Source organism: Theobroma cacao, chromosome 6 (assembly GCF_000208745.1).
Source record: "Theobroma cacao cultivar B97-61/B2 chromosome 6, Criollo_cocoa_genome_V2, whole genome shotgun sequence".
NCBI classification, from domain to species: Eukaryota; Viridiplantae; Streptophyta; class Magnoliopsida; order Malvales; family Malvaceae; genus Theobroma; species Theobroma cacao.
The window spans coordinates 5,899,375-5,922,571 of record NC_030855.1 but is presented as its reverse complement, the minus strand read 5'-3'; the positions used below and the strand labels follow the sequence as shown (position 1 = coordinate 5,922,571).

The 23,197-nt window shown below is 34.5% G+C and overlaps 1 protein-coding gene across 1 annotated transcript; it reads right to left on the bottom strand.

Annotated features, from left to right (window-relative positions):
* Positions 8,175 to 17,036, bottom strand: LOC18595543 (ABC transporter G family member 39). Its single transcript, XM_018123879.1, has 20 exons — positions 16,369 to 17,036; positions 16,152 to 16,272; positions 15,305 to 15,393; positions 14,404 to 14,488; positions 14,015 to 14,305; positions 13,846 to 13,936; positions 12,623 to 13,523; positions 12,247 to 12,407; positions 11,944 to 12,047; positions 11,645 to 11,810; positions 11,386 to 11,472; positions 11,101 to 11,237; positions 10,640 to 10,972; positions 10,250 to 10,540; positions 10,059 to 10,142; positions 9,750 to 9,883; positions 9,416 to 9,643; positions 9,130 to 9,301; positions 8,788 to 9,042; positions 8,175 to 8,693 (listed from the first exon to the last, which is right to left on the bottom strand). Exons 1-20 carry the CDS (start codon positions 16,725 to 16,727, stop codon positions 8,424 to 8,426), a joined length of 4,359 nt encoding a protein of 1,452 aa, XP_017979368.1. The 5' UTR covers positions 16,728 to 17,036; the 3' UTR covers positions 8,175 to 8,423.

Sequence of the window (23,197 nt, the reverse complement as noted above, 5' to 3'; positions counted from 1 at the left end):
TCTTATGCATACATATTGAAGGACTAATTCCTTTTTATGTATGTAATTGTCCATCCTAACGCCTTCTTGTGCTTTTTTAAAACTCTCAAAAGCTTATCTTCTTGCATGTTAATAAAAGTAGAGGAAAAAATCACAAGAAGAATAGACAAGTTACCAAGATATGCATAACTCAAGTGATTTAGCAAAGGTTTAAGCTCCAACTTAAGTGGTTTTGTAACCAATGGCTTTCTTGATGAAGATAAAGAATATGAGAAATCTATTGTCTCAAATTGTGTCCTCATGACATAGGATGAGGCATCCAACGAATTCACACATTCAATGATATCTTCATCAAGTCTCTTAGAATCTGTTACTAAGGAAGCTTCAAGAAGATCATAGGGTGGTTTTCCCTAAACACTTCACTTGTGACTTTATCAACTACACTTACTGCAAAACACTTATTATGATCATTAGGAAACTTTAAAATTTTAAAAATATTGAAATTTACCTCTTGATATTGCACTCTCAAGATAAGCTTTCTTTTCTTCACATTAATGAGTGCTCTAGCAGTGTGTAAGAAAGGTCTCTCCAAGATGATTGAAACTTCTCTATCCTCCTCCATATCGAGAATAATGAAAGCAACTGGAAAGAAAAATGATAACACTATTATATAGAGTTATTTTGCCACATTTTGGGGGCCTAAGTAGCTAGATCTTTGAGATTTTAGGTTTAGATTTTAGCATTTTAGGTGTTTTTTTAATTTAAGTTTGATTACGGTTGAATAGTTAGTTTAAGTTATTTTAGTTTAATTTTATGTTATTTTGCTTTAAATTACTGTAAGAGTATTTATTGTTGATTTCACTTATTTCTTTTGTAGGAAATTTCATGAAAAAGGCTTATTTGATGAAAATTCATGTAAGTATGGTGATGGCTTCACATGTATATGTTTCGGTATTTTGGCCATATCTCCCTTTAGAGAACTCCAAATTTGGTGATTCTTGGACCACTAGAACTCTAAGAGGAAGCGCTACAAGTTTTATGTTTACTACTTTATCCAGTTCTGGTCGGATCATGGTCAAAATAATTGTCTAAGTCCGAGCACTATAGTAGTATGCATGGACTGAATATGATGCGGTATTTGAAACATATATTTCATTCCAAAAGTCCAATTGATGTGATTCTTGCGTCATTGGAAATTTAAGGGACAGAGATAAAACTTTCATGTTTACTACTTTTCCCAATTCAGATCATATCAAGGTGAAACTTGCATTGGAAGATGCTCAACTACTGTAATTCTGCACAAGGCAGCTTGTGGAGGAAGGTCGCAAGCTTGAGTTACTTAAGGTTGCAGTGCTGAGGAAGCCATGGCTGCAGCACCAAGGAGAATAGGGCTGCAGCGCTGGTGAAAGGAAGGGCACCATACAAATTTCTGAGACTAGAGCGCTGTAGGCCTAAGAGTGGAAGGCCACGATGCTACTATAGCAAAAAGGGCAATGTCGCGACACCATGAAATCATGGCCGTAGCGCTAAATGATTTTCCAATAATAAAAATTTGACGGCGTTTTGAAAATTAGGTTACTTAGAGCCTATTTAAGGGAACATTTTCAGAGGTTTTTAAGGGTAGGCAACAAACAACTATTATGAGAAAAGGAGCCAAGAACTCAGCATGAAAACAAGAAAATTTTGAGAGAGAATTGAGATTGCAAAGCTTCAATAATTAGTTTTTTTCTCTACTTTTGTGTTTTTCTTATTTTCTTTGACTTGGATTTGTGGCTACATTTCTTTGGGTATTATTTTATTAGATATTATGAGCTAAACTATTTTTTAGAATTGTGGTGGATTTCAACATGTAATCTAAATATTAGTTCTCTTATATTTACTATGAAGAGGTATAGTTTTGCTTATTAAAATCTGCTCTTAATGCTTTGGATTATCTAGCCAACAGTTAACTGATTTGTGAATCTAATTCAGACTCAACAGAGAGATTTTAGATTGGATTAGGGTTTGAATAGTGTATGTTCATGTCACTTAGGCAATCTAATTGGTGATTCGGGTAGACATACACCAATTACCATACACAGCCAAATTAGAACACTAGCTTAATGAGCCTTATTTAATTAATTACCATAGACATATAATGATCAAATTAAGTTAAGTATTTGTTCAAGCATCTCGATGGAGACTTGTACATAGCTTTAAATTCCAAGTTAGTAAAACCATCCATGAACGTAAATAATAAGATAAGCTGTTATCAAATGAAGTGTTGAATGAACCCATAATCCTAAGTTTTAGTTTATTTCCTTTTCCAAGTAATTTTAATTTCTGTTAGTTAATTTAATGCTTGTTTCAGTTATGTTTTAATTAATTTTTTAAAAATTTTAGTTACTTAAATAAGATTAATTTGTCATAAACTTTAGTACTTAGTAAAGATTTAGGAACAAATCTTTGTGGGAATGATACTCTGCTTCATCACTATATTACTTGTTTGTAATAGTGTGCACTTGTGTGAAAATTTGACAATAATAAACTTGTCAACTTTCACTAGCACATGTTCAACAATACCTTTCGGATATGTTGTTTGATCAACAAGTTGTAAAGTTATAGTGGTAGGCTTAATTTTTCTCAAAACCCAACCTAATATAGATAAACAAAGGCATCAAATTAAAGCTAGCTCTTAGATCACTCAAAGCCTTGGCAAAAAATAATACACCAATAATGCATAGAATAGTAAAGTTGCCAAGGTCCTTAAGCTTTGAAGGAAGCTTATTATGAATAATTGCACTATACTCCTCAGTGAGTGCCATTGTCTTAAACTCACCTAGGCTTCTTTTATTGGACAAGATATCCTTCGAAAATTTCACATATTAAGGCATTTGCTCTAAAGCCTCTACAAAGGGAATATTTATGTGAAGCTTTTTAAATACCTCCATAAATTTCTGAAATTGGCTTTCTTGCTGTTGTTTCTTGAAAAGCTGAAGAAAGGGTGGTGGTGGTAGAGTTGCCTTTGCTTCCTTTTCTTGACACTACTCACTTGAACTTACAATCTGTGTCTCACTCTCAACTGTCTTACCTTTCTGTCTAACTGGCTTTGGGTTGTTTTCAACTTCTTTTCCACTTTTTAAGGTGATGGTTTTAACATGTTCCTTACCGTCCCTCCTCAGATTTGCCTCTGCATCACTGGGTAAGGTCCCTTGAGCTCTATTATTTATTGTGTTGGCGAGTTGAACAACTTGGGTCTCAAGGTTCCTTAACGAGGCCACTTAACTATGTGTAAGGCAGTCGATCTTGGCCATGTATTGCATCATCAATTCCTCCAAAGATGGTTTCTTTCCTAGAATTAACACTCTTGCTTGTTGTTGGAATTTGGGAGGATTGTTCAACCTTGGAATGATTATGATCTTTGATTATTACCCCAAGAAAAGTTCAGATGGTTCATTTACCCAAGGTTATAGGTGTTGGAGTAATGGTTGTTTTGTTGTCTATTCCCCACAAACTAAACTATCTCTATGCTACTTAGACACTGATTACTAGCATGCCTATCTCTACAATACCACAAACTTTAAAAGGACTTTGAACTGAGTTAGCACCAAAGAATCACGTTTTTTAGTTAAAACTACTACTTGTGTTGTTAATGTTGAAATGACGTCCATCTCATGAATTCCAACTACTCTCTTATGCAATGATTGCTCTGATCGCCACTAGTAATTGTTCGATACCATCTCCTTCAGCAAGTCATATGCTTCATCAATTGACTTTGCCATGAGAGCTCCTTTGGTAGTGGTATTAATGGTGGTTCACACATAACCACTCAATCCATTCTAAAATGTTTGCACTTAAAGCCACTTTAAAAGACCATGATGAAGGCAATGCCTAAGCAAATCCTTGTATCTCTCTCAAGCTTCATACAACAATTTCGCATCTAGCTGCATCAATGATGTGATATCATTCCTAATCTTTGTTGTCTTTGCCGGAGGAAAGAATTTGGAAAAGAACTTCCAAGCAAGGTCATCCCATGTTGTAATGGATTTAATAGGAAGTGAGTTTAGTCACACTTTCACTTTGTCCCTTAATGAGAAAGGGAAAAGTCTCAAGTGGATCGCATCATCTATGACTCCATTGTGTTTAAAGGTATCACATATCTCTAAAAAATTTGAGATGTGGTCATTTGGATCGTCATTTGGAAAAACCCCAAACTAAACTGAAGTTTGGATCATGGTGATGATGGTTGGCTTAATCTCGAAATTGTTGGCTTGAATAGTCAGCCTATGAATGCTCAAAGGAAGCCCTTGTACCAATGGAACAACATAGTTCTTTAAGCAATGATTCTCCTCCACTACTCGTTCTTGGACTTGCTGCTCAACCTATAGATTAGCCATTATATCAATGTAAGCAAGAACTTACTGCTTTTCTAGTCATAGTCTTCAGAATGTTCTCTCAATCTCTTGATCACAACATACAATCTCCAACTTTTTTGCTCTTTTCATACAACGACGGAACAAACCTAAAAAAAAAGGAAGAAAAAACTCAAATTAAGACAAATCTATCAATATCAATATTAGCAAAATAAATAAGAAACAAAAATCCCAAGCAATGGTGTTAAAAACTTGTTGTCAATTTACTACACACAAGTATATGTATCAAACAAGTAATATATATAGCAAATCTAGAATCATATCCCACAAGGATTTACTCTTAATTTTTTACTAAGTACTAAAATTTTAATAGATTAATCTTATTCGAGTAACTCGATTGTAGAGAAAACCAATTAAAACTAAATTCAATCAAACACTAAACTAATTAACGAAAACTAAAATTGCACTAAAGAAAGGTGACAAATTAAAACCTAGAATTATGTGTTCCTTCAACATTTCATTGGATATCTGTTTCTCTCACTATTTACATTCTTGGGTGATTTTACTAACATAGAATCCAAACCTATGCACAAGTCTCTGTTGAGATGCTTATACAAATACCTAACTTGTATGATTGTTTATATGCTAAACTTGATAAGTTAGATTTAAAGTATAAGGTTTTGAGAAAGAACATCTATACCTTTCAAGGATCAAGCACAACATTACTTCTTTTACAAGGTGAAAAACAAAGATACCTTTACAATGTGGGTTTTGCTAAGTGAGTGCAAGTTTGGAAGAGATACTGATGAGAAGATGATTACAAAGGATGGGAATGAAAACACAAAGTATTTAAGCACTAAGGCAACTTGAAAGCTTGGTGAAAAGATGTGGATTACTTGCTTTAGCATGGTTTCTCTATCTTTTACTCTTTTTTCTTCATATGATTTGATTCTTAATCAACTGATGTTCTTCTCTGCTCTTCTAACCTCAAAAATGTGCCTAAAAAGTTCTTTTTACACTTGGAAAAGCTTTGGAGCTGTTGGATAAGATTTTATGAAGAAACTAGTCATTTTTCCTTTGAATTTTCATGTCTAACAACTAGTTCTAAAACCCAAGGATCGATTCTTGCAAGGCAGCAAGGATCCTGCACATTCTATGAAGTTGGGATTGACCTTTTGGGGCTAGGGATCAATCCTTGTAGCTTAAATCATGAAAAATGCTTCTTTTTTAACCCAGTTTGATGCCAAACACTTAAATATTTCAAATGCAGATGTATGAGGGTTTTTAACATGAAGAATTTAAGCTGAAAACTCATTCAAGCAATTTTGGTCATTTTTGTCATTCAAAACTATAATCACTTTAAAGCTAATAAAGCTAAAAATATCATTTTTACTAGTTTTAATGTATGCCATTAGTCATATCATTCTAATTTTATGACAAGGGCAATGCATTACAAATCTCCTTGATTCATGGTTAAGAGGCAAATTGATGGTAACATGAAGACAATTGGTGAAAGCATGATTTTTTTTTTTGTTAAAACAGAAGGAACATCACAATTGACAACAAAGAACATGAAAAAATGAAAAATCAAAATTTTGAGAGGATAACATCATCCAAATAGTGAATATTTGGACAATCTTGAAAAACTAATTTGGGACTCTTTGGAAAGAAAATCCATTCCATGGTGACCTTAATTTCGAACATGTTTAACCAGACTTTTTGAAATGTTTGCATTATATTAAGTACAAGCCTCTATTCAAGATGCTACTTTTACTCATACCTAAGTCACCTTTACAGGTTTCCAGCATAGGTGCTTTCCTTTTCGGGTTCAAGTCGCCTTTTTAGGCTTTCAACTTGAACTTTTTTTTCCTTTTCCTTTCTTTGAGATATCTGTACTTCAAGTGTAATACTTTTTCACTTTATTAACGTTTGTTAGGTTTGGAAAATCATTTCCATACATTTTTATCAAAATTAACACGCCACCCGGAAAAGGTTTCCTCACCATACATGGACTTTCTCAATTTGGAGTCCATTTTCTATGAAGATCATGTTGTATAAGCAAAATCTTTTATATTCTTGTTCCTGAAAGCATTGTGGACAATCTTTCTTGCCATATGCTTGCATCATTCTTCTTTGGCACAATTGGCCATGACAAAGTGCCACAAGCTTTCTCTTTTCAATGAGGTTTAATTGTTTATAACAATCATGAACCTAACCGGCTTCCTCTAATTCAACTTCCTTCAAGACGTCAAGGAAGGGATTTCCACTTTAATTAGGACTATTGCTTCCATTCCATATACTAGTGAAAATGGAATGGCTCTTGTGGATGTGTGAATTGATGTTTGACATGCATGCAACACAAAAGGCAACTTTTTGTGCTAATACTTTTACACATTTATGACTTTCTTAATAGTCTTCTTGATATTCTTGTTAGCAACCTTTGCTGTTCCATTCATTTTAAGGCGATATGGTGTTGAATTTTGGTGCTTGATCTTGAATTGAGCACAAAATTCAATCATTATTTTATTGCTTATGTTAAGAGCATTGCCCAAAATGATCTTTTTTGGGAGGCCATATCGGCATATTACCTCTTTCTTAATGAACTTGCATACAAATATTTGTGTTACATTAGCAAAAGATGTTGCCTCCATCCATTTTGTGAAATAACCAACAACTACCAAGATGAATTGATGTCCATTGGAAGCTTTTGGAGTAATGGATCCAATTACGTCCATTTCCCACATAGAAAAAGGCCATGGAGGTTCCAGAACATGTAACAAGGCTAGCCACGGAGTTTGGATCTTATCTGCTTATATATGGCATTTATGATATATTCTAGCAAAGTTAATACAATTGTTTTCCATTATCAACCAATACTAATTAAATTGCTTTCATGATTTGCCTAACCATCATGTGTCCATTTGCATGTGATCCACAAATTCCTTCATGAACTTCCTCCACTATTCTCCTAGCTTAGATAGTATTTACACATCTCAAGAGCAGTTGATCTCGACGTCTTTTGTACAACACTTCTCCACGAGGAAAAATCCCACTGTCGTCCTTGTGATAATTCTTTTATCATTCTTAGAGATTTGCTCTAAAAATCACTAATATTTGATGTATTGCAAAATATCATTATACGATGGCTCTCCATCTATCTTTCCTTCAATAGTTGAGCAGTATGCTAATCATTCTTGTAAGCAAATCTTTATAGGCTGGATGTTGAAATTTGTGCTCAACTTTAACATCACAACAAGGGTAGCTAGAGAGTTAGCAATTTGATTTTCCTCTAAAGGCAAATAGTTAAATGAATTTTGCTGAACATTTTCATTATGTTGACTATGTATTTCTAGTATAAGACTAGCTTTGGGTATCTTATTTTCCATTCTCCTCGTAATTGATAGCTAACTAAAGTAAAATCTTCATACACTTCGAGCTCATCAACATTGCTTTCAAGTATCGCTAAAAGTCCCATAACACATGCCTCATATTCTGCAATATTATTAGTACAAAAAAAATCCAGCCTATAGTTATTGGATAATAATTCCTGTTTTGAGATATTAAGACTTTCCTAACATCATGTCCAATGACACTCTAGCTCCATCAAAGAACATTTTCCAAACTTTATTTATAAATGACTTCTCCTCATCAACTTGTAGGATAGACATCAAATCCTCATCTGACCTCTAATCCTAAATTGCTCCTAATTCAAATAGCTAGTGAATATATTCTTTGTATGCGAATAATCTACTGCTATTGGGTAATTATATTAAAAAATAATGGAAATGAATAACATAAAAAAATACAAATAAGGAAAAGACAGCAAAAAGGACAATATGAATATGAAACTAAATTAGTAGTTCATAAAATATTATTTCAGACTTGGTAGGTGTTACTCATCTTTCAAAAAGATTGAGCTCTAAAGTTCCATGCCACTTGCCCCTTTGTACCTCCTAATATATGTATCATAAAACTTGTAAAGTATTGTTAATTTTATTAGGTCATTCTAAATCTTTGTACAAGTTATTAATTATATCATCTAATGTAATATATAGATAATCCTAAAACTAACATGAGTTTGAAAGAAGCTTATTATCTCCTTTGGAAGTTAAGGAACCTGATGCCATAGGCAAAGACGAAGAAGAAGAGCAGGCACCAGCAAATATGTGCCACAGCAACCACTGGAAGGAAGTCATACTCGAAGCCAAACATTTCCTTAATATATGTTTTCAGCGGTATGTCAGCGGATCCAGGTACCTCAAGAAAAGTGTCTTTGTCTCCCACTTGAGAGGTAATAAGGCCATAGAGTGTCCAAGCCACTGGAGTAGCCCAATAGTACCACCTCCACCATATAGGGATTTGCTGCAATGGATGAATACAACTATTAGTTTTCTTTGTTTTTTATTTTCCTTCCTCTTGTGAATATTTTAGGATACGAGATGTTGAGATCATGTACCGGTCTAGGAATGAGAAAACCAGAGAACATGTTCCAGAAACTGAGGAAGAAAGACATGACAATTGCAGCAATTTGGTGGCCTGGAGTTAGTGCAACAACCATCATACCATACAGTGTGAAGTAGACATAACTACTTGTTATGTAGTAGTAGAACCATAGGAATTTTCCAGCCTTCCACTCATACCCGATCATCAAGTAAAGAAGCAGAACGTAAATGAGAGTCTGAATTGAGGTATAAATTGTCTCTATAGCCACCTGAAGAACAAGGGAGGTAAATGGTCCACAAGTCCAGCATTACTAGGAATGGGAAAAGAGAAGTTTTTATTGAAGTCAATTCTTCACCTGAGCAAATGCATAAGGCAGTGGAGAATACATGCCAGCTGCTCTTTCACGATAGAAGACTGTTCTCTCAATTGCAACTATTGCTTGCACTGAGGAAGCGTTGACAGCTCCAAGGAAAAACACAGCAGAATACATCGCTCCAAAAAAATTTAACACATCTTGCTGTTTTGCTCTATTGACAAAAAAAAAAAAAACAATTTTGGTTAGTTGAGTGACAAAATCAGCATTCAAAGATCTTACAGTCAATGGCAACTATTTAATCAACGAAAGAAATTATAGGACTTACATTTGTTGTCCTTTGTTCCAGAAGATAAGGCCAAACAAGATGCCAAGAACAAATGTTATGAAGAACCTAATGGCATTATACTGAGGGTTCCTTAGGTAAGACCAATGCTGTTTTAGGAAACAAACCTTGCACTGAGAAAGGAATGGTTGGGCATATTTGGTTGGGAAGTAGAGATCGTTCGAGCCTGGAGCTGGAGTACTGAGCTCTTTGATACGTTCTTGATTCCTCCTGCAATATTTTCAACAATAAAAAGAGAGCAGAATGGGACTATTAGTCCTAAACCACTTGAGTGAATATAATTTCGTCTTAATTATGGCATTAAATTCAAGCGTACTGATAAAGTGAGGATTTAGCATAAATTTCTGCAAAGTCTACATCCAGTTGACCCTCAACTGCTGGGGTGCTGATCTCAAGCATCCATGTTGCAGGATTATATCCGTCCTTGATCTTTGGAACCCCCGGTACTGCCTGCAAGGCAATCAAAGCACTTGTTCTAGCGAATGCTTCACTTTTCCTTACTAGAAATATTTGGTTTTTGCTATGTTGATGAATTGTAACTGTCTAATAGGAACTTCCTCTTATTATTGTTCTATATATTGATAAATAGAATCAACACTAGAACAGGGTAAAACCAAATGCTCACCTCAAAATACTCTACAAGATTGTGAGAGTTGCGACCAAGAGGTCCAGCATAGATGATTTGCCCTCCCCTTTTCATCAATAGCAGCTGAACAAGCAAAATACTGAGTTGAGAATGAGTATTACAAAAGAAATAATGAAGGGAAAAAGGCAGGAAGCAAATTCTGAGAGAAAAATCTAGAAATTGAGAAAAACCTCATCAAAAGCTTCAAAGATGTCTATGCTTGGCTGGTGAATTGTGCACACTATAGTTCTACCTGTATCAACAGTGTTTCTCACTGTACGCATGACAATTGCAGCAGCCCTGGCATCGAGTCCAGATGTTGGCTCATCCATAAAGATGATAGAAGGATTAGCAACCAATTCAACCGCTATCGTCAACCTCTTTCTTTGTTCTGTTGAAAGACCATCTATTCCTGGAAGCCCAACTAAAGCATCCCTTAGTGGCTTAAGCTCAACCAACTCCATAACTTCTTCAATGAACATCTGTGCATAGACCAAAGGAATTACCTTTATACTATAAGCAACAGGTCAGGGTTTGGTAATTAGAACAGAAAAGCCAGATGATTTTATTAGAAATAATACCTTCCTTGTATTAGTGTCAATTTCTGAAGAAAGACGGAGACAGGCCGAGTACAGGAGAGATTCATAAACAGTGACATTAGGCGAGTGGATATCATTTTGTTCGCAGTAGCCACTGACACGATTAAATGTAGCTTGGTTCTTTGGGTAACCAGAGATGCTAATACTTCCCTCAATATATCCCCCTGTTTTCCTTCCTGCTAAAACATCCATCAGGGTTGTCTTTCCAGCGCCAGTGACACCCACTAATGCTGTCAATATACCTTCTCTAAAAGCACCACTGACATCTCGTAGCAGCTGAAGACGATCCTCTTTAACTCCCTGATTCTTCATTTCCTAGAATAGAAAAGACCAATCTTTCACCTTAGCCTTTTGGTCATAAAGTTAAAGTTTCTCCAAAAAATTTTATACTGATCTTATTATACAGCAACAAGTAAAACATTAAGGAATTATTAGTAACTTACAGAAGGCATATCTACATAGTAGTTAACGTGGTTGAATGCAAGTGAAAGGGGTAGGAAAGGCAACACCATTCCTTTTCTAGTTGCCCGGTCCACAACATGGGAAACATTTGAAGAATTTCTCACTGATATAGCAGTGCCTACAATCATTCACAGAAGTTCAGGTTTTTAGAGCAATATAGACGAAAGGTATAAAGCATCATCTAGGAAGAATTGTTTTGTTCATTGAGATTTGAAGTGACATATTAATATAACTTTTTCAATCAAATATTCAACATGTTTCCTCACCTTCTTCTGTGTGCTGTCCAGAGAATGACTCTTCATTCTTCTCAGTTTCATCTTTGTCAACAACTATTGCTTTGGAATCACCCAGAGCTGAAAATTGATCCGCATAGAAACTGCTTGTCAACCTCCAAATTTCGGTTCAGATGAAAGATATTACGAGTACAAATGAAAGAAAGTACCCCAGAGCTGGATATTGATACATACAGAAAATGGTTTGAAGTATTGAGATTTCATTCAAATAAAAGAAATTAATGTAACTTACGATTCAGGTAAATCAATGCTCCAATAAATAAAATGTTGAAGATAATAGAAAACCCAAAAAGTGCCCCAACACAAATCCAAAACCAATAATCTTCTGTAAAAAAGCCTCTAGTCTTGAGAAGGACTTGACCAACAGTGGTGGCATTAATTCTGGTGTCATTATTTTGCTGCATTTTAAAACAACTTGTAAGACATTTAAGCTCCAGAAAAAGTAGATGCCTAACCAGAGTTTATATGTGTAGATGCATCTATACATATGCCATAAGGTGCAGGAAATGAACAAAGCTTAAGAGATCTTACTGCGTTCCATCTTTTATCAAGAAACTCATTCATGACTATGGCATTCTGTCCATACATCATAGGAGACAAATAGTAGCCCCATATCATCCATGGCTTAATGTCTTCTGCACTTAGAAAAAGGGTTACCACGCTTGAACTGAAGCAGATATTTACATTAAAACATAAAAAAAAGTAGCAAAGGATATCAAAGACTATCATCTGCTAGTAATTAGTATTTTTAGGAATATCAAGATGCTCTGGCTTTGTTTATGGCCTGGATTAACTTCTTCATTATTTGACAGTAGGGAGAGATGAACTACTTACTTCTGGAAACAATGAATCCTCCAAGCACAAAAACGATTAGCAAGGTGAAGGTACCCACTGTGCTTGCAATGACTTGTGTTCTTCCCACAGCAGCAATGAACCTGAAGAGGGATAGAGCCATCTGATGGATGCCGAAAAATGCCAAGAGCTGTCTGAAGAACCTGCAGATATAAAGGAAAAGAATTATTAGATAAAAGAAATTAAGTATTACAGTTGTGATGTTATTTAGTTGAAGTGTACACTAAACCAGCAATTAGGATATAGAAATTGAATATTTAAACTCTGAATAAATTTCCTAATATGCATGATTCTCAAGAAACTACGAATTGTGTAGTATGTGAGGTTGATCCAATTGTGGAAATGGAAGGCTGCCTACCTGCTAGGAGCTGGAGCAAATCCAATTGTGTAGTATGTGAGGATGATCCATATTCCTGATTCCACAAATGACAATGGGATCCTGAGGACCCAAATAGGGAGGCTAAAAGCCCATGCAGGGTAGAACAAGTAATCCCTTTGTTTATAGAAAACAGGAAGCCTTAAAACTGTCAACGCAAGTTCTGCCATCCCGTTAAACATCACATTAATTAGGCTGAAAAACAATGCTCCAAAAAATTTTCCTCCGTCTTCCAAATTGCCTGCATGCATTTCTGTTCTAAAGAATACAGTCATGCCAATTAGTGACATGATTGTAATTTGGGTAGTCTTAAATATATACACGAATAAGTTACGTTTCATTAGCAGCCACTCCCTCGCAAAGCATGCCCAGAACAATTCCCAATTTGAAATGCCATACTTTTCTGTAACTAATGCCGGATAGGGTGCTCCGGATCTGTCATTAGGAACCATAAGATCCAATGCAAGCTTTTGGCCTACGTGGAATGAGTTGAAGCCCTGCACAAAGTCAGAAACTGTAACATATCTGTAAGGTTGGTCCTTTTTGAGCCAATATTGCTCTTGGTCCTTCTTGGAAGTTACTTGTTGCAAAAAATCAGCAACTCCTTTTCTTTCAGGGCATTTAAAACCCATGTACTCAAAGAACTCAAGGACACTTTCAGTCGAACCTTGGTAGACAATTTGACCCTCCGAAAGAAGGATAATGTCATCAAAAAGATCATATGTCTCTGGTGCTGGTTGTAGAAGAGAAATGACCATGGTTACATCCATGATATGAACCATTTGCCTCATGAACTTGCAAATCTGAAAAGTGGTAGAACTGTCCAGCCCTGTTGATATTTCATCCATAAAGAAGGCCTTTGCTGGCCCAACCAACATTTCTCCTACAATTGAGGTGAACAGAAACCATTAGACTACCAATGTCTAATAAGGGATATGCTTCAATCATTAGAAAACCAATATACAGTATATTCTCAGGAGTAGTTGGAGAATTAGGCCAGGAAACTAATATTATATAGTCGATGTTAAGCAAAATTTTTGACATCCTGGTGTTTAATAATGTGGAATAAAGAACAGATTAGAATTATAAAAAATATGCACTGTACCAACACTATCAATCAGTTTAGAGGGAGCAAATAAAATTTTTCTTATGTCAGAGAAAACTGATCCTAGCCATACAGACGCAAATTCTGCTGACAAGCATACCTGTGGTCAAACGCTTCTTTTCCCCACCTGAAATACCTCTTCGCATTTCGTCTCCAACCAAAGTATCCGCACAAATTTCTAATCCAAGTATCTGTTAAAGATTATTAGATGTGTCAGTTTGCTTGTGTTGGTCGGTTCAATGGATATATAAAATTATGCAAAAGCCAACCTTAAGAATATAATCTGTGACCAAGCTAGTTTCTTGGCCTGCCATTGCTGTTGCTTTCATGAAAGCATCAATTTCTGGATCTGGCTTAATTCCTGCTTCTTGCTCTCGCTTAGAGAGCTCTTTCAGTATTTCATACCTCATGCCAACACCCAGACACCGTCCCGAGAAATCCAGTGTCTCCCTCACGGTCATTTCACCATGGTGGAGATCATGTTGACTGATATAAGCACATGTTCTTTGCGGGACAAACTCATTCATTTCATAACCACAGTATGTGATTCTCCCACAAGACTGCTCCCAATGCCAAGTTATCAGAGAAATATTCCAAATAATTATCAACATTCAGTTCTACTAAGCAAAAGAATTCTTAAAGAGGCTGAGAAAGTCACCCTTAGATCATGATCAAGCTTTCCTGCAAGTGCCAGCAACAATGTCGTTTTCCCTGCGGCTGGAGGACCGAGGAGCAGGGTCATCCTAAAAATTTTTCATATCAAATCATTAATTCATACAGTATTAGTCATTTCATTTTCCAGATTAGCTTCACTGTCAATAAGAAGAAATTGACATTTTGTATGCAACATTGTACGTTCTCAAACAATTAGACAGTTGGATTGTTACACATTCTAGTACAATTAATGGGTGCTTGACTCAACTAAAGGATGAACTTTTCTATTAACCATTTTTTAAACCAAACTATAAATTAATAAAAACTTCTTAAAAATGTGTTAATATATAGTGATAAATATTTAATAACATCTTCTTATATATCACTTTACTTTTCAATAATTTACAAAATTATATGAATAATTATATTTTTTTATTTGTTTCAATATTTTCTCTTTATTTTATTTCAAAAAATATGTTTGATTTTGTTAGAGTTCTTAAGAAAGAGAAAGAACATGAAAACAGAGACAAACTTCACTACAATTTTATTTATTAATAGCTGATACATATTTATATTATATAGCAACCGACTTAAGTTAAACTAAATTCAGTTGCAACTTAACTAATCATTATCAAACTAGAAACCATGGTGACCATTGTAACTTTTTTTTACAAAATGACTTAAAAGCTGTAAATATATTTTGATAGAATTGCGGCTGTGACATCCCAAAGCCTGCTTGCGTCTTTCATACTCAAAAATCCACCTTTCATTTGTGGTGTCAAAAATATCTTCAACTTGTACCGTCAATGTCAAAGTATCTTCAATATGATCTCCATAGTCTAATAGATTTAATAATTAAATTTTTAATATTTTTAGAACAACTCCACTCGAACCGTGCTCCTTACCTTGATGGTTTGACCATTCCACTAACATCTTTAAGTATCTCAATCTTTCTCTTCTTAGCTGGTACAAGCCGAATCAATCCAAGAATACTCTGTGTTCCATGCAAGATGAAAAAGACGGAAAGCAATTACCCGCAAGTATCAACTTTGAAAATAGAATAATAATTGTGAAACAAGAAAACACCATTCAACGTTCTTCTTGACTTACAACAGGTCACGTCAACCGAGAGAGAGTTAGAAAGACAATTATAAAAAATAATAATAATTACTTTTAAAATGGTCCATGAAAATTTTTCAAAATTATTTTAAAAATCTTAAATAAATTATTATTTTTTATTACGTTTAATCTCATTTTAAAATAAAATAAATTCTCACAAATAATGATAGATTAATTATTATTAATAAAAATATTATTTGTTATTTTATACTCACGTGATGCATATTATTATGTCATATTAACATGATATGTTATTATTTATTATGACATGTTAACATACCATGTTAGTGTCACCTATATAAAATGACAAGTAATATTTTGATTAATAACAATTAATTAAAGACTACTTATAATAACTTATTTGACTTGAACAAAATTTATAATGATTTTATTGAACCCAATAAAAAATAAATATTTATTTTAATTTTTTAATAATTTAGAATATTTAAAATATATTTTTTTTTTTTTATCTTTTTCAAGCTTTCTGCAACAGAAACACTTTTTCTCTGTAAACTTCTTTGCTTCTATATATGAAATCTTATCTGATGAATACAAAGGATGTTGATCAAAACATTACCATCCCTATCCAAAATTTTAAATTATGTCTAACGAAATAAAACAGAGAAGAGATACCTCCATTGTGTTCAAGGTAACATTAAGCAGCGTAGGAAGAGCTCTGCTTCCTACATACACGTCTCCTTCCACTGACAAACGCTCAAATCGAACTTCAATCTTTGGAATTTCAATACCAACTCTTCATCAATCAAAAAACCCAAAGCCATAAATCGGTTAAAATCTTAAAAAGAGGCCAAGAAAGATTAATCTGGAAAAAAAAAATGACAGCATATACCTATCAGTTCTGTCCCTTAATCTCCTAAGAAAGTTTTCATTGTCTTCTTCAACAACCTTCAAAATACTCCCCATCAGCTGCTTCTTATGTTGCGTTCCAAGCTTAGTTACGTCAACTTCGTCAAGAACAACGTTCCCATTATCAGCAACTTTCCTTAGCATGCCTTTTCTCAAACGATCATACATGGGAAGTCGTTCGATGGCAGCCCACATGAGGTCTTCTTCCGTATCATGCCGTTGGCTCCGGTCGAAAACTTCTGGTGGAGATTGCCAAATTTCCCGGAACCTTGCCGACCCCCACCTCCGTCCGCTGCTCAGTGATCTTGCTGCTAGATCATCTCCCGCTAAAGCTGATGCCATATTGGATTCGTTGTAACAAGATTTCAGCAAAAGTCAAGTCGTAGCTTGCTTGCCATACGTTTGATATGAATAAAAATGTTTCTATTTGATCTTGAGAACTTTCATTTCACCAACTTCTCAAAAAGTAGTTTCATTGTAAGCCAAGAAAGAAAGAGCACGGAGCGTTTCTTGATGAGAGAATTGAGTGCTTTTGTTGCAGAGGTAACTAGTTCGTTTGCTGAATCTGCCAAAAAGTAATGTAATCAAACAGGAGAGGGTGTTTCCTCGTTAAAACGTTCTTTTGGTACAGCTCCAAGTGATGACTTTTGTTAGTTGAAAAAGATCACGAGAAGGTCGTCTAATGATTGGCCATAATTACTCTGTACATCAATTTTCTACTACAGTACAAATAATGAAACAGTAGAAGCCAGCATCGACTAGCCTAACTAGGGGAGCTCATGAGTAAGAATAAGGTTCAAGTTCTAGTTGCCAGTTTGTATGTTCCTAATTATTCTCACTCTTACAATTGGTTGTGGTTGGGTAAGAAATGTCACCTTAGGGATTGGGATCTTTTTGATTCAAATCCAGTGAAATTAATTCAATTCATTTTCTTGCATAGGTATTCGAGTAGTAATTCCCCTATATATACACCCTTACATATACGCACACCAGACGACATAATTGTTAATAATTGACACACTAGTTTAACTTTGTTCCTATCTTATATATATATAAAAGGATGCAGTGATTGAAATATTGAAGTATAATTTTAGTGATAATTTAAGTTTATATTATGTATATATATGTGTGTGACAATGACCACAATCTCCCAACTAATATCTTGAAGAGAGTCATTAATTGCTGAACTACCTGAGTTTGTTTTTATGAAAACCTTGTGAAGTGAGCATTATGTTACAGTCCATCTATCGAAATGACCCTCACGATTGCTACTAAGTATCAATCACTACCACTTTCCGCTACTACTTTAGACTATGCAGGCATTCGCAATTGGCCTCTCATGATTGTTTGACTTCCGAAAAAGGAACAAAGAAATACCTATTTAAGCACATTGTTTTTGTCACGACCCAAATTTCGGGCCATGATCGACGTAAGGGCTCAATAGACGTAGTCCATTAAGCCCAAGCAAGCCTATCTATTTATCCCACTCATCATTCCATCAAATATTGCTAAGTCATAATTTATAACTTTAAATCAAAATGGTGATAAACATTGCCAACTCGTTTTGGCATTACTCATTTAAAACATACATACATTGTCTACAGCATGTATTCTAATAATTTACATTAGGTTCGTCTATACACAACAAAAGAATACTCGACTTCTAGCGGAGGGACTCGGACGAATGTACAGCTACTGAATGCCGAGACACTTACCAAAATATGGATACAAGTCTACAATGACATCTCGTCATAGTTACTGGCTGCCTCATGATCTGAAAACATGAAGTTGAAAATGGTGAGTATAAACCCAGTGAGTGAACAAGAAAGGGAACAAGCATACCATAAGGAATCTTTAATGAAATCATGATGCATTCTTTTTCAAAACAATGCAATTTGTTTCTATTCTTATTAAAAACCCATCATCAAGCCCTTAAATGATTAACCATTTGAAAATCATGAACCCATACATAACGAACCATTTGAAGAATGAAAGCTTCAATATTACACAAGCAAGTCAAATATGACAATGAATCTTCGCTGCAGCGAAAATGAATTTTCGTTGCAGCGATATTGGGATTTAGTTATTAGCTGAACGAGGGTTTCTCAACTAGCCGAGGGTTTCTCACTAAACCTCCCCATTTTAAACTTAACTCATTTAATCCTTAATGTTGGAAGTCCATGCTCCGATATGGTAGCAAAGAAGTGAAAGATAGGGCAACAATTGGACAAGATAGGAGACCAAAACAGAAGGTTTTTTGAATCTCGCTGCAGCGAAATTGTAACCCAAAAACAGAAGGTTTCTCGCTGCAGCGAAATTCAACTGATGAAACAAAGAGTTTTTCGCTGTAGCGAGATTCCTTTTTCACTACAGCGAGAAGCTATGGTGACTATCTCGCTGCAGCGAGAACCAGTTCTGGTGAAGGTTCTCAAACCCGAGAGTTTCTCGCTGCAGCGAGAATGAATTTCGCTGCAATGAAAACAGAGCAACAAGAGAAAAGTTTCCCCTCTCTCAACAAAAAGGCCATCCTGCTAAACCAACAAAATAAACATATAGCACATGAAAATTCCCAAAGTGCAATGTATCAAATTTCTCATATATATATATATATATATCAATCATATATCACATTCATAAGTTTTCATGTCATAATTCTAGATGTGCATAATTACATAGATAAACATCAACATCATCATAAACACACCCGGCTCATGTATATCCCCCCACATCGTGCACATAGCCGGCACCATCATGTGCATCCCCCTACATTGTGCACAATCAGTGCCATCGTGTATATCCCTCCACATCGTGCACACGGGCACTATCATCATCCATCTCTTACACCACCATCATCACCGGCATGTGCATCCCCCCACATCGTGCACACACACGGTTACAGTCATTATACATAATATCATTCATCATGCACAACACACACATTTATATATCATCATACTACAATAGTGCATGAATCCATAGCATTCACATATCACAATATAAAACCATTTTGCAAAAGCTTGTTCCCAAGGCACTTGTCTTTATGAAAAACTTGATAATTCATTCAAATGGGTGGCAAATACATTATATTTCCCAAAACAAGTTTTGAAGGCAGTCCACTCACCAATTGATTGTAGAGTCTTTAGATGACTCCAATTCCCCTAATTGTCCAAATGAGATGATGGGACTTCCTTAAAACCTAGGATCACATTAGCATAAGCAATAGGTCAATTTACACACTATGAACCCTAAAAGCTATCTCTTAACTAGCTTTCAATTGCCACATTCAATGGCTATCTATGTTCACTATCTTAATCACTAAAAAGTAATGAACATCATCAACAACAAAATAGCTCATAAATCCCAATTACTAGCCATTTTCTGCAGCCAAAAACCAAGCTTAATTAATCACTTACCCTAGGGCTCCTTTGTAGTCAAATTCTCTTCTAATTACTTCCAAATCAATGGGGTAATTCTCTTTTTCTCTCTTTAGAATGTCCAACTAGTGAGAGAAAGTGTAGAAATGAGATTTATAAAGGGTTTTAAGGTGAGAGGATGAAATAGCACAAGGGTTTATGGAAGGGTGCACCAAAAGCATGAAAAATGAAGCTAGATAGAGAAAGTTATGGAAGCTTGAAGAAAACTCCCATGGAGGAATTGAAGAAACGTGAGAGAGGAGAAGGGAAGAAGAAGACCAGCTGTTGGAAAATCTCTAGAAGTTGCTGGAAATTCAAGATATTTATAGCCAATCTTATCCATTCCCTTAAAATTATGAAAATGCCTTTCCACCAAGTAACTTATTCTCCTCCAATCTTTTATGCAATCTTTTGTTCTTTTGACTCTAGGACAAGGTCTATAATGGTCTAGACATACTCGGGTTCACGAAAACATAAAATTGTAACCCGAGGTGAAAAATGACCATTTTGCCTCTATCGTGAAAATCATCAAAATTTTGGTTTTCTTTCCATTTCACCCTTAATTTCACCATCCATTTATGCCTTAAGCCTACTTAGGCCATAATATTGTTTAAAACTTACTTTGGGAGCTTATTAGAGAAAATGACGAAACTACCCCTAGCTCGTATTATTACATCTATGCTTAGTTACAAGCCTATAGAGGTTGGGGTCTTACAGTTCTCCTGTGCTTCAACTCATATAAAGTTTACTCCAGTATTTAGTTTAATTTAAAATGTATATCGCTTGTCTTATTCAAAAAATTATTAGATTCGAACTAAGTTTTGTTTTATGATGGTCCAAAAGCAAATGCAATTAAGCCTAGCTTGTCTATTGTCACGTGAAAGCTCATGAGAAAACTTATACCAAGCTACTACCAATCTGTACACTAGATAAATTATTCCTTGGTTTCTAGTTTATCAATATGGGCAAACAGACGGCAAAGACAAGAGGCAAAGTAATTGGAAATAAATTAAAGATAGATATAAATACCAAATTTATCATATATTATGTTTCAATTTTTTTATTTTATATTTGAAAGAAATGAGATTCAAATCTTACTTTTTTGAGAAAAAGAACATATATTAATCAATAAATCAAATACTTGAGTACTACATTATATTTCAATATTGAATTTTATAATTATATTTTTTATGTTCGCTATATAACAAATTCAACATTGAACCATATCTATACTATATATATAAAAGTAGCTCAGCAAGCTACTGTTCCAATTGTCCTTGATTGGGCCTCTAATTGAATGACAAGTTTGTCATTAAATTGGAGGGCTACATCTTTTTTTTTCTCCTCATCTTGCAAAACAATGTTATTTTGCATGTTTAGGAGCTTTTTCCCCTTTCTTGTTGGGTTGCTGAAAATGACATCATTTTGAAACTTACCATTTGGCTTGCCTAGGTAGGGTTTAGTAAGTTTCTATGTCTCTTTTTGTTTTCTCTATTTTGGTTCCTTTGCTGTGACCTTTTCTTTGTTTTTTTACAGTTTTGGTTATTTAGTGCTTTGATTGAGTGGAAGAAATGAGGAACAAGGGATAAGGATGGATAAAGGAAGGGCTTTAGGGTTTGTTATCTGAGGGGTGGCTATTGGGGGTGGATAAGAAAGAGTATGGTATTAGGGGTTTTGTTTATTTGTCTAGGGAAAGGAGGATTGATGGTGATGGGTTATCAGTTTTGCTAGATAGGTTTTTGGCTGTAAGAGTTGCAGGGATGAGACGGTTCTTCTATTGATTGGCTTAGGGATTTGTTTTAGGATTCGATTGAAGTGGTCAGTTTTTTCCCAATGGTTGATCTTCATTTTTTGTCGATGGAGTTGGTTGTGGGATTGATGGTTTTAGGGTTTACTTACTGCTTCAAAATGATGTCGTTTTGCACATATGAATGTAAAAGAAAAAAAAAAGAGAAAATGTCAATGATTTATCTGCTGATCTGACTTTGTGTTCTGAGGAACTCTATTAACCGATTGCTTGGGTTCATTGCATAATAATCGATCCTTTCTATTCCTCTTTTGGAAGAGCCTATTGAGTAATGCTTGCCTTCATTTCTCTGCGACCGATTTCTTTTCTACGAGAGTTTAAAAGCATGATTTAGGATTTTTTTTCTTCTCTGTTTTAGGCTCTTTTTCTTAATTAGTTTAGTAAGTGATTTTTTTTATTATGATTGTTATCTTTTCCTTTTATTTTATCATTCTCTGATTTGATTTTTTTGGTTTTTTGTGGTTTAAGGTATGGTATGTTTGCAGTATTTTAGTATATGTTGTAAGGTTTTGTTATTCTTTCTTTTCAATTACAGACTCTCTTTGTTGATTAGTTTATCTAGTGATATTTTCTCCTTATCATAGCTTTTGATTTTCCTTTTATTTTATCTTTCTCTAATTTCGTGCTTTCTGTTTTCCTGTGGTTTAGGGTTCAATGTTGCAGTGTTTTAGTATGTATTGTAGGGTCTTGTTATCATTTTACTTTTTTGTTCTCTTTTTAGCCATATTAAGAAAGCAATGAAATCTTTTGTTTCATTTCGAATTTTCTGTTTGGTTTAACTATTCTGTTCTTTATATTTATTTTAGTATTTTGTTTTTTTTTTCATATTGATTTGGTTTCAAATTGTTTGATTATTTGTTATTTAATTGTAATATTTTCTTTTATTGTTTTAGGTGCTCAGATTTGGTCAATCAAATTATTGAATTCTGTACTTGGGGTTTTCAGTCATTTGAAATTGGATAAATTTGCTTACCTATGAGTTTACAATGTTTACAAATAACTTCTTGTGTTTTATATTTTTTCTCTTTAGGTTATTTCGTTATATTCTCATTGCTTTGTTACTTTGATAGAAATTTTATTGGTATTCTTTTCCTTTGTGTATTTTGTTTGTATAAACAAGTATGCACAATAAATTGTTAAGATGCTTATGGTTTACTTTTGGTTTCTTAAAAAATATTTACTTTGTACTTAAGATAGTAAGAATAGTTTCTCTTTTGATACCTAGAAGTCAACTATTGAGGGTAAGGGATACTAAATTAATATATAGGTTTTATAAGTTTAATTTGTGTATTGTGTATATTGTACAGATGCAATGTCAAATGAAGGTATGAGGAAAAGAACAAGATACATGCAAACTACTAATCATTCAAATTATAGTGATGTTTTTTCTTATGAGCTTTATGATGTTCCTTTTCTTGATTGTTCAGAATTGTCATTTACTATGGGTCATTCTTCTATAGTAAAAGATAGGAATGTTGTCGACAGTGTTAATTGTGAAACTATTGATTATCATTGAAACTATTGTTATGGATGTTAGCTTGCTGTCCGGTTATGGAACAACACATGAGGTGGCAGATTTGGAAGGGTGAGTT